Below are 13128 nucleotides of genomic sequence, written 5' to 3'. Positions count from 1 at the left end.
GATGGTGCCATGGTTTTGTGTGGTGATTATCACCCTCCCATTCCACGTGTTGTCCTGGTGCCATACAGTATCCCCAGGGATCATTTTTACCAACCTTAACCCCCCTTCCCTAATCTAATTTAGGGATGTGTGACGCCAATGTAGTCCCTTTGTTTTCATTACAGTTTTTCTCAGTCGCTTTGGTGCATTTCTTAGATCAAAAGTGCCATTCTTGATACTACTTGTACAAATTCCAAATCATCTAGTCACTTGTGCACATCATTAAAGCAATTTCTTATTCCTTTGAACAAATTGCAATTGCTTTTGTACATATTGCAATTGATAATGTACAAGTGTCAGCTTTTTTCCACATTTTCAATTGCTCATGTCATGTTGATCAAAATATAGTAGATGGTTCTCTGTTGAATTGTCTTACCCCTCAAAACATCTAGGCATTAGTTCCTTGCATAAGCCATTACATGCAAAATTGTTGAACTATTTGTCATAAACTGTCAAGCATAGTTTTACACATTTCTATTAGACCTTTTGTACAAAAACCAACAATCAACCAGTTGTCTAAATTGCTCAAAGGTGCATCTCATGAAGAATCAATTGGCAAGCATATATAGACAGACCACAACACAGAGTTGCAATTTTCCAATAATGGATGGACCAGGAAACGAACAGGGTCAACAGCCAAGAGGAGGAAGAAGAGGAGCAAGGATGCGTGGTGGAAGGCAAAACAGAGGAAGAGGCAGAAGAGGACATAGGTGCATATCTGATGACATAAGGGCCACTATTGTAGACCATGTTGTCAATCATGGCCTTACAATGGCTGAGGCGGGTCGAAGGGTGCAGCCGAATATTGGGAGATCAACCGTGTCCTCAATAGTTCAAACGTTTCGAAGAGAGAACAGGTATGTCCACCAATGTACAGTGCACAGTTACTGTATATAAGCAGTATACTGTATACTTCCTACAATGCTTCATATTACAGTAGTCCACTTGTATTTCACAGCATACAGACATATACTCTATACAGATGCATACTGCACCTTACATGCACCCACCTGTAAGTTTTACAGTAAAATGTGTGTTCGCATAGTTTTTGTCTATGTGAAAGTGTGCGATGCATCACTGCATTTTTCCCCACATAGGACTGCAAGATTACCTCAAACCGGTGGCAGGTTTGAGGAGGCTATTTGCACCATGGTTCGAGCAAACAATGCCATGAGACTCAGGGAAATACAAAGGACCATTATAGAAGACAACGATGTCTTTGAAAACATCCATACGGTTAGCATCTCAACCATCGACAGGGTGTTGCATAGAAACCAGATGAGTATGAAACAGCTGTACCGTGTACCATTCCAAAGGAATGAGAACAGAGTTAAGGAGCTACGGTACCAGTATGTACAGGTAAAACATATATCTATGTAACTACTTTACAGCAACATTTTATAGTGATACATAGTACAGTAAGCATAAACTGCACACATTTCCATTGCTGTGGAAGGAACATGCAATATATGCACATTTTATGTCACTCTTCCTTACCAAAACAAATTCAACTGTGTGTTCTGGGATATAGCGTATAATGGAGTTGGGATCAAGTGAACCCTCTCACAACTTTGTATACGTGGATGAGGCTGGCTTCAACCTGACCAAATGCAGAAGGCGGGGTCGGAATATCATCGGTCACAGAGCTACTGTGGATTTGCCAGGCCAACGGGGAGGAAATATCACCATGTGTGCTGCTATTTCGGAGCATGGTGTCCTAACCCATATCCCCCTTATAGGGCCATACAACACCCAGCATCTACTCAACTTTTTAGAGACTCTCTACAGGGCTCTCATCCCTGATGATGAGAGGGGTCTGTTTAGAGAGGATTTGCCAAAGTATGTGGTCATTTGTGATAATGTGAGTTTCCATCGATCAAACATCATAAAGCAATGGTTTGTGACCCACCCGAGGATGCTCATAGAATTCCTCCCACCTTATTCACCATTCCTTAACCCAATTGAGGAGTTCTTTTCAGCATGGAGGTGGAAGGTGTACGATCGTCAGCAACACACACAGATGACCCTTCTGGCTGCAATGGATGCAGCATGTGAGGACATCACAATAGACGCCTGCAGAGGATGGATAAGGCATTCCAAAAGATTCTTTCCACGTTGCATTGGAAGGGAAAATATCCGGTGTGATGTGGATGAGAATATGTGGGCCGACAGACAGGAACGTCTGGATGTGTAGAGACAGCACTAGAACAGTGCTGCGGGCAAAGTTGTGCCTTAGGGGTGGTTTCCTGTGTTTCTTTCTAATTTTGTTTTTTTTTCCTTTGTGCCCCTTGGGTTGTCCAGTCTCTTTCAATCAATAACCCACATACAGTGATATGTAAATAGTACTGTTGAAATTGATATATGCCATAGAAGTGCAGCCTTGTGCATTTTCAATACAGTAACTGTCATCCAAACTGTAGCCTAAGTTTACATCAGGAAATACTGTCAAAGTACACAGTTCCATTGACAACATGCCTAAACATTTTGACGACCTTGTTCGTGAACAATGACTCAATGACTTATCATTCTGATGACACTGACATGATCATTGGCATGAATATTTACTTTTGAGAGATGTACTAAGGATTTTTAGTGACTGACTAGCTTTAGAAACACATCTATTGTATATTGCAGTTTGTACAAATTGTTCTGAGAATGCCCTTATTATTTTGCACATGTTAGGGATGAAGTGAAAAATGCACCAAAGCGACTGAGAAAAACTGTAATAAGGCTACTGTTTAAGAAATTGGTTTAGGGTATAGTTTAGCTGTAGCCTGACTACTAACACCTAATAAATACTATTTTATACTTATGACAAGGCTGAGAGGCTTCGGTAGAAAGGGCCACAGCCTCATTTTCTTCCCATTATTGCACGTGGAATGGATTAGGAGGTCATTCCTCCATAGATGACCATCGGTATTGGCCACATTCAATGCTCATTATTATGCATTGTAGATTAAATCTATATCTCTCATTGCAGGCTTATCTGCAACATGCAATATTGAATTAGAAATATTAAAACACATAAGATTGGTGTCTCCTCAACAGCAGCACTCAATCAAAGAGAAAGACATTCTGCATGGTCACTATTTAATACCACACAGTTAACAACACAGACTGATGTGGTCTCAATGTACGATTATTTTTTATTTTTTTTATTTATGTCACCTTTATATAACCAGGTAGGCCTGTTGAGAAGAAGTTTACAACTGCGACCTGGCCAAGATAAAGCAAAGCAGTGCGACAAAAACAACAACACAGAGTTACACATGGGACAAACAAACATACAGTCAATAACACAATAGAAAAATCGGCATACAGTGTCTGCAAATGAAGTAAGGAGGTAAGGCAATAAATAGGCCAATAGTGGCAAAGTAATTACAATTTAGCAATTTACACTGGAGTGATATATGTGCAGATGAGGATGTGTAAGTAGAAATACTGGTGTACAAAAGAGCAGAAAAACAAAAACAAATATGGGGATGAGGTAGGTTGTTGGTTGGATGGGCTACTTACAGATGGGCTGTGTACAGCTTCAGCAATCGGTAAGCTGCTCTGACCGCTGACGCTTAAAGGTAGTGATGGAGATATAAGTCTCCAACTTCAGTGATTTTTGCAATTCGTTCCAGTCATTGGCAGCAGAGAACTGGAAGGAAAGGCAGCCAAAGGAGGTGTTGGCTTTGGGGATGGCAGTGAAATACACCTGCTGGAGCTCGTGCTACGGGTGGGTGTTGCTATGGTGACCAGTGAGCTGAGGTAAGGCGGAGCTTTACCTAGCAAAGACCTATAGATGGACTGGAGCCAGTAGGGTTGGTGACGAATATGTGGCGAGGACCAGCCAACAAGAGCGTACAGGTCGCAGTGGTGGGTAGTATATGGGGCTTCGGTGACAAAACGGATGGCACTGTGATAGACTGAATACAATTTGCTGAGTAGAGTGTTAGAGCCTATTTTGTAAATTATATTGCCGAAGTCAAGGATCGGTAGGATTGTCAGTTTTACGAGGGTATGTTTGGCAGCATGAGAGAAGGAGGCTTTGTTGCGAAATAGGAAACCTATTCTAGATTTAACTTTGGATTGGAGATGCTTAATGTGAGTCTGGAAGGAGAGTTTACAGTCTAGCCAGACACCTAGGTATTTGTAGTTGTCCACATATTCTAAGTCAGAACCGTCCAGAGTAGTGATGCTAGTAGGGCGTGCGGGTGTGGGCAGCGATCGGTTGAAGAGCATGTATTTCGTTTTGCTAGCATTTAAGAGCAGTTGGAGGCCACAGAAGGAGTGTTGTATGGCGGTGAAGCTCATTTGGAGGTTTGTTAAAATTAACACAGTGTCTGTCCAATGAAGGGCCAGATGTATACAGAATGGTGTTGTCTGCGTAGAGGTGGATCAAAGAATCACCCGCAGCAAGAGCGACATCATTGATATATGCAGAGAAAAGGTTCGGCCCGAGAATTGAACCCCGTGGCACCCCCATAGAGACTGCCAGAGGTCCGGACAACAGGCCCTCCGATTTGACACACTGAACTCAATCTGAGAAGTAGTTAGTGAACCAGGTGAAGCAGTCATTAGAGAAACCAAGGCTGTTGAGTCTGCCGATAAGAATACGGTGATTGACAGAGTCGAAAGCCTTGACCAGGTCAATGAAGACGGCTGCACAGTACTGTCTTTTATCGATGGCGGTTATGATATCATTTAGGACCTTGAGCGTGGCTGAAGTGCACCTGTGACCATCTCGGAAACCAGATTACATAGCGGAGAAGGTGTTAGTATCAAGGCAATTGTGTATAAATTGAGACAGGAAAGTTAACTGAATTGACAGTTATAAGTTATCATAGGCCGGATGCATGAGAGCAATTGTCACACAATTTAATGGGATGATTTTGCCTGGAAATATGCCCTTAAAAACACTTTGCCCATAAATCACTTTAGACTTAAAAGCTCATGTCAAGACTAATAGTGAATTCAGGTGAATATATCGATTTTTTTGTCCTTTAATTCTGGTCTATTTTGCTCTATTACTTAAGATGCACAAAAAAACAAGCAACACTCAAATGATTTTATTGTTGAGATTGAGCTATTGAAGACATTTCAACTATTTATGGAAAGATTAAGAAATCGTTACAGCTTTCTATTCAATAGCACCGACAATTGCACCGACAAGCGTGGACTTGTAACCAAAAGGTTGCAAGATCGAATCCCCAAGCTGACAAGGTAAAAATCTGTCGTTCTGCCCCCGAACAAGGCAGTTAACCCACTGTTCCTAGGCCGTCATTGAAAATAAGAATTTGTTCTTAACTGACTTGCCTAGTTAAGTAAAGGTAAAATCAAAAATAAATAAAGCAATATCCAGACTTTGGAAAATAGCACAGGACTTGGGCTTTTTAAAACGTTGCTTTTCTAAGGCCATGCAGTTTTGCTGGGCACAAAACATGATGTACTGTAATACAGACTCAATACATTCTAAAGCTGGCTGGTTATGTAATAATTGACTAAACTATATAGGCTACTGCAGGCAATGCTACAACCAACTTACAATAGTACAGTTACAGCACATTCATTACAAATTAGCACTTCATACACTAAACACATTTTACTGGACTACAAGTAATGACTGAAAACACACATGCACACACATGAACACACAAATACCTTTAATGCAATGGATGTTACTTAAATTGATATTCAAGCCACACTATGTCACAGAAAAGGCCACACTTGGGTGTTATTATGGTAAGTTTTGTTCACCTACACACTAAAAACTGGTGAATAGTAGTTTAATGACACATCAGGTGACTTCTAAATGGGCTGTATACATTTTCAATCATAAATCAGTGTTAAATCAGTTCTGTAGATGAGTTATCATGAAAGCTATAGTCCAAAACCATTCATATAGGGAGGTTATGGTTGACCTTAGACTATCTGTACCATTATGGTTGGCATCAGTATGGAAACATACTGTATCTGTGTATAAACACAAAATAGCCTACTTCAATTGTGCTAATGAAATAATAGTGTGAAAAGGTATATAGACTCAGTACTAGATGTAACCTGTGTAAACTTGAATGATCCAGAAGCAACACTTGATGGACCATGTGTACATTATCCATTAATGCGCAGCATGAAGCCCCCACAACACTTACTGGAGTGTGTGACAATTGCTGCCTATCAGCAATTAAAGCATGCAGGTTGTTAGTAGCAAAGCGGAAGCAAAAGCACAGACGGGCAAGCGTAGTATAATGCCGGCATTGACAGGTGAAAATAGGAGGAGGAAACTAGATTAGAAATGAGAGTGAACGTACGTAGCTATGGCACTCGAATGAGAACCTCTGTGAAGGCTAAATGACTTGGGGTGGATAGACTAGACTCACAGCCCCCAGTGCCTTCAACTACTGTTTTGTGAGTTGAACAGATCTATGTTACAATGGTGCCCACTTTTGAAGTTTGCTTATAAAATGTACAAATTAAATGTGAATACGTCTGCAACAGTCGTAATGAACTATATTAATCACAAGTCTGTGATACAATAACATCCCTACTGACTGAAGCAACGCATCTCAAATCGTATCTACCAGTACATATTTTTGACTCATCCAAAAGTAAGCTATTTCACTCAAAGCTGTTTGACTGGGACAGGGGCATGGCTATTTCTGCCCACCCTCTCTCAGATAACTGTTGACTGTAACCGAACACAGATGCTGCTGATATTTCCCAGGCCCAGTAAACTGCAATGCTACACCCTATCTGTCTTTGTCACTGTCGGTCCTATCAGTAACCAGCCAATGAGCTCCCGGCTAACCTGAGAGCCCGCACTCCGTTGGTAGGGCAGTGGCACTTCAGATAAAGTAGTGCCAGCCTGGAAACAACACGCTACTGGGCCTTATCATGCTCCCTGAGCTCACTGCATCCCACATTGGCTGTTTTAACCATTATCCATGACCTTGTTTCACCCAGGCTAAATGTTAAGGCTAAATTAATGAACAAACCTGAGTAGAGGGGCTGTGTATAATTGGACCAAATCTATATCCACATCATTAAAAACCAAAGCCTAAATGACCAAGATGGATGATAACTCAATGCATGATGCATCACATAAACTACTGAGTAGCACTAGCCCCTTTTCATCCTAATTAGTACAAAGGAAAGAGGAAGTCTAGCTCTAACCTACAGAGGCCTTTGAGGAATAAGGTAGAATCCTAATGCAAAGAGCAAGTCTAAACTTGAACCTAACACAGACCTAGAAGTAGCATCCCAATGCATGATGGGTGGGAGCAGTAGGGGGACAGGTTCAGGACCTACCTGTGAGGCCCTTGTAGTCCATCAGGTCGAACATGATGATGGCCACGCAGGACCAGGTGATGACCAGGGCTAGGACCAGGATCCAGGCCATGGGGGAACTGAAGGTAGTGTACAGGTCATCAGTCACGGTCCTCTTAGACACCCTGACTAGGGGCTGTCCTGCCTCCCCGTTTTTGCTCTCTATGACCATGGTTGTGGTGGAGGATCGCACTGGAAGAAAATAACCAAAGATAGGTTGGTGGCCTGATGCTGAACCAACCATGAAGACCAAGTGATTGGTTGGGTTGGTTTGTGATTAAACTGCACTGAGATAAGTTTTCGTCAGGTGAATAGCTAGACTGTGAAGGTACTGTATTGTACTATACATGGTGCACAGTGTCAAAGTAATCTAATGTCTTGTATGGAATGTGTTGTCTCTGTGATCTTTGACTTAGCCATGAAAAACCCATCTCTACAAATTAATATAAATCTCTGTGACGTGGCAATTTGATTTGGTGTTAAATGGAGAGAGCTTCCTTACAAACAAAATATATGACCTTTATGTGCGCCATTCATTTGACAAGGCTACTCATCGATTTACCAGAATGTGTCAGACTAGGTCAGAACAAGCCATTGATTGTTGTGCAGCTGCAGTTGTTAGAATGCAGTGTTCATTTTCTAAAATGTTATATGCTGCTGTAACACTGTGAAATCAGGTTGGTGCAAATCAGAGAGAAGCCCTGGCTTGCGACATGGTCTCTGGTGTTCTCTCTGAATCGGCCCATGACAGAGATAGTATTCGACTGAAATGCTGCTCCAGCCATCATGATTTGTGTTCATGCATGTGTATGAATGCATGTACAGTACCAGTCAAAGATAGGATACACCTACTAATTAAAGGGTTTTTCTTTATTTTTACTATTTTCTACATCGTAGAATAGTAGTGAAGACATCAAAACTATGAAATAACACACATGGAATCATGTAGTAAGCAGGAAAGTGTTAAACACATCAAAATATATTTTATATTTGAAGTTCTTCAAAGTAGCCACCCTTTGCCTTGATGACAGCTTTGCACACTCTTGGCATTCTCTCAACCAGCTTCATGAGGAATGCTTTTCTAACAGCCTTGAAGGAGTTCCCACATGCTGAGCACATGTTGGCTGCTTTTCCTTCACTCTGCTGTCCAACTCATCCCAAACACTCTCAATTGGGTTGAGGTCAGGTGATTGTGGAGGCCAGGTGATCTGATGCATCACTCCATCACTCTCCTTCTTGGTCAAATAGCCCTTACACAGCCTGGAGGTGTGTTTCGGGCCATTGTCCAGTTGAAAAACAAATGATAGTCCCACTAAGCGCAAACCAGATGGGATGATGTATCGCTACAGAATGATGTGGCAGCCATGCTGGTTAAGTGTGCCTTGAATTCAAAATAAATCACAGACAGTGTCACCAGCAAAGCACCCCCACACCATCACACCTCCTCCTCCATGCTTCATGGTGGGAATCACACATGCAGAGATAATCACCTACTCTGGGAATCACACATGCGGAGATAATCACCTACTCTGTGTCTGATGAGTCAAAATCGCACATTTGGACTCATCAGACAAAAGGACAGATTTCCACCGGTCAATGTCCATTGCTCGTGTTTCTTGGCCCAAGCAAGTCTCTTCTTCTTATTGGTGTCCTTTAGTAGTGGTTTCTTTGCAGCAATTCGACCATGAAGGCCAAATACACACAGTGTACTCTGAACCGTTGATGTTGAGATGGGTCTGTTACTTGAACTCTGTGAAGCATTTATTTGTGCTGAAATCTGAGGTGCAGTTAATTCTAATGAATTATACCAGAGGTAACTCTGGGTCTTCCTTTCCTGTGGCGGTCCTTATGAGAGCCAGTTTCATCATAGCGCTTGATGGTTTTTGTGTCTGCGCTGGAAGAAACTTTCGAAGTTCTTGAAAATGTCTGTATTGACTGACCTTCATGTCTTAAAGTAATGATGGACTGTCGTTTCTCTTTGCTTATTTTAGCCCTTCTTGCCATAATATGGACTTGGTATTTTTCCAAATAGGGCTATCTTCTGTATACCACCCCTACCTTGTCACAACACAACTGATTGGCTCAAACGCATTAAGAAGGAAAGAAATTCCACAAATGTACTTTTAACAAGGCACAACTGTTAATTGAGATGCATTCCAGGTGACTACCTCATGAAACTGGTTGAGAAAATGCCAAGAGCGTGCAAAGCTGTCATCAAGGCAAAGGGTGGCTACTTTGAAGAATCTCAAATATGACTTTTTTGGTTACTACATGATTCCATATGTGTTATTTCATAGTTTTGATGTATTAAATATGATTCTATAATGTAGAAAATAGTAAAAACAAAGAAAAGCCCTTGAATGAGTAGGTGTGTCCAAACGTTTGACTGGTACTGTAGGTCAGTGAGTGTGAAAGAGAAAGAAAGAACAAAAGAAAGAAAGAGAGAGAGAGAGAGAGAGAGAGAGAGAGAGAGAGAGAGAGAGATGCGTGTGCATGTGCTTGTGCATGTGCATGTGTATTTGTCCAGCCTGGCCCAGTGTGGGATCAGGCCACCTGTTGGGTCTCTTCACCATGGCCTGCACCCCGTTGTCAGCCAAGGGGGATTATTGGGTACCCATGTCCCCTCAAACTGCTGACTCAAGAGGCTCTGCAGACAGACACCATATGTCCGGCTTCCTCTCACTTTGATTCAACAAAAAACAATACACAAGTCATACTGTGACTTGAACAGTGTCAGTGTGTGTGTGTGTGTGTGTGTGTGTGTGTGTGTGTGTGTGTGTGTGTGTGTGTGTGTGTGTGTGTGTGTGTGTCTAGTATGTGCACTTGAGTGTGTTTGTCAGGGTTACAGTAATGGTATTCACAGTATGGTATTATCCTGGACTCCAGGAGTAGTGTGGAGGGGATAGTGATGGAATACATCACACAAATATGCTGTGCTGTTAAACATGTATGAAGCTCCAACACATCTACTTTCCCTCTCTCATGACCCATCGCTGCCTGAAGTTGACGTCCCTGTCTTGGGAACTCTTAGTAGATATCCATGACAACTAATCTCAGGACAGTAATAGAGTCAGACAGAGTCAGCCAACAAAACTGATATGATTTTATCCTCTCCTGGGTGCTCTCAAAATAGACCCTTCTAGGTCAACTTTAAGTTTTGTCACCCTGGCTCAGGTTAAATAAAATCTGAGCCAGGTATTCGAACTGACTGAGGGAAAACGAAGTACATCAGAAATAATTATTAGTTTGATTCCCAAAAGTCAGATGACGTCTGTAACAGTAATAATGGAGGTGTATTATGCACCTTAAGTGCAAGACACTTAAAGCCGTGCTATCATCACAAGTGTTTCAAGGCTGCAGAGCAAATGGCCAATATGACATGCTACATGATATCCAGTATTTTTAGAAGCCGACCAATCATGAGATTCCTTTACAGAGCAGGTTCCAAAATGTCTGCTGAGCTATGTTACACATCTGCTTTTAACATTTAAAATAACAAATTAAGTTACCTATAATAAGGAAGTAAAATGTAAAGACATACTTAGACTGGTGTCGATACTGTACCTTCGACTCCCTCAGTCATGCTGGTTTGAATATTTAATTTCAGCAATTAATCCCTTAGGCCCAAAAAAAGAAAAACGAAGTTGTAGAGAATAACATGGACCGCCACCTCGCTAATCCTGTTTGAGTCCTGATCGTCGAGGATGAGTCCATGCACAGAGCCCCTACAAGGAAGAACTGCCACAACCAAAAGATATTACAACTGGTGTCTGGACTGGATGTTCAATTCCCCTGAAGATGAAAAAGGATAAATATACCAAATGGTCACCGTCACGTAGGTTCTCTGAAGAGGGTCAATTAAAGTCCAGGAGGGGGAGAGCAAAAGTTGAGGAGGAAAGAAGTTACAGGGCTGGCCAGAGGAGAGGTGCAGATGCAGCCTAAACCTTTTCCCTGCCCATGATGGGTGTAGATCAGGAAGCATAGGACAGGAGGGGGGCTTCAATGTAACCTTAGCCCAGGCTACTCTGCCCTGCCTGGGTTATTCTTAGAGCTAGCCACACCAGCTGTATTCTGTGTTGCCTTTTTAGGCTAGGGGCGTGACCCCCTCCAACAGACCTGTACTGTCATGGAGTGGGGAGCAGAAGGGGCATAAGTACTCCTCTCCTGAACAGCCCCCTCCCTCTGCTGGCCTGGGAATGGGACTGGCAGACACACAAGTCACGTCACTCACAGTGGAGTGTCCACAGGCAGGAAACTGAGGAAGGTGTTTCTAAAGCTGATCTTGATTAAAAATAATAATACAAATTAAATAATAATAAAAGCCACAGTCAGGAGCTGTTCATCTGTCACAGGATGCCAGGCTGATTGCAGCCTAAGTGCTTAGTTTACCTTTGTGAACATGAAATAAAAGATACAGACTGGATTTACTGCCCTTTGGGACTGTATTACCTGTGAAACGCTGTGCCCACATTATTATCTGGGTGCCAGCTGGGTCAGTCACTGCCCACTCAACAGACTGGCACCTGGCAGCCTGATTTAGGCATGGTTAGTCCAATTATTCATAGATTATCTTTACAACTGTAAGACCAAAGCATATCTGATATGATGGTTGGAATATAACCACTGACATTGTATGATTCCCAGATTCATGTACATCTCAAAACATGAATCAAAGTCACAACAGAAATCCATGACAACGGATGCTTCTGTTTGATTTTGTCCGTCAAATGCCCCACAAATCTGGAGGAAAAATGTTGCAAATTGTAAATGTAATGCACTTGATATTTCGGGAAGAAATGTCATGCATTTTCACCTCCCTCCTCTCTTGGCAACCACACACCTCTGCTAAGAAGCCTTTTAGATCATCTAAAGCAGTTTAACTGCTGCCCGAACCCTGAGCCCACATAAAGGGCTGAAAAGACACATTTCATATGAGGATATTGAGTGCAGTATCCTATGAGATTCTTTTACAAAGAGACGGACATATGGCTGTATGTGTGATCATAGTAATCTGTCTTTTGATTAAAATGTGCAGGCATTCAGACTAGAGACAAATAAAAAATATAATTTTGTTTTAATATGTCGTTATTCCTCCATAACTAGTAACAGTCATTATATTGACAGCATTGCACAGTCAGCTACCACTGTTGAGATAAAACAGAGAGGCCTGCTGATGAAATCGTGTGCAATCATGGGGAAAAACATCTCACCTTGCAGAGTGACGCACTGTTGTGCTAGGCACACACTGACGTTTACAACCACTGCCTTTCTTACAGATCTACTATGACACCTTTAGGGCATCATTACACCTCAAAACCTCAAAAGCGTTTTGAGAACTTTAGAGAACTATAATGTGTCCTGGCAGTGATAGAGCCCAATGTGGGACTACTGTAACCACCCCTCAATCAGTCTTACAGCATAATACTCGCAATGCAACTCTATCTCCATTGCTGCCTATGTCATACATTAGTTTTAAAAAAAGCTGGGACTTCCAAGAAATTGATGAAAGAAATGCAAACATTGCAAACATGGAATGACAGAAGTCAGGCTAAAACTAGAAAAGTATATTTCCTGAAGAAAATGGGGTGTGCTCATTTTGAAGTATTTATGGTTTTGAAACAAGTTATAGTAGTGGGACTGCAGTAGTAATGGCAGTGACTTTAAACATATTGATTGGTCGGTTGTTTAATTGGATAGAATAGGGAAGGATAGCCTGAACATATGAAATTTGGTTTGGTGTCTCTTGCTTGAACAGTTCATTAGTTACTATTGGTG

General features: G+C 41.8%; 1 protein-coding gene across 1 annotated transcript in view; it reads right to left on the bottom strand.

The window, feature by feature from the left end:
• Positions 1 to 11323, bottom strand: part of LOC106571369 (titin) — an 86984-nt gene extending 75661 nt beyond the window's left edge. The window contains exons 1-2 of the mRNA XM_045695684.1: positions 10918 to 11323; positions 7336 to 7545 (exon numbers count right to left, since the gene is read on the bottom strand). Of these exons, the coding sequence (XP_045551640.1) occupies positions 7336 to 7545; positions 10918 to 10936 (229 nt within the window). The 5' untranslated portion in view covers positions 10937 to 11323. The remainder of the gene's footprint in view (positions 1 to 7335; positions 7546 to 10917) is intronic.
• Positions 11324 to 13128: the final 1805 nt, after the last annotated feature.

This window comes from Salmo salar, chromosome ssa15 (genome assembly GCF_905237065.1).
Source record: "Salmo salar chromosome ssa15, Ssal_v3.1, whole genome shotgun sequence".
Lineage (NCBI taxonomy): Eukaryota > Metazoa > Chordata > Actinopteri > Salmoniformes > Salmonidae > Salmo > Salmo salar.
The sequence above is the reverse complement of the archived record's forward strand: the minus strand, read 5'-3'. Positions and strand labels throughout refer to the sequence as shown.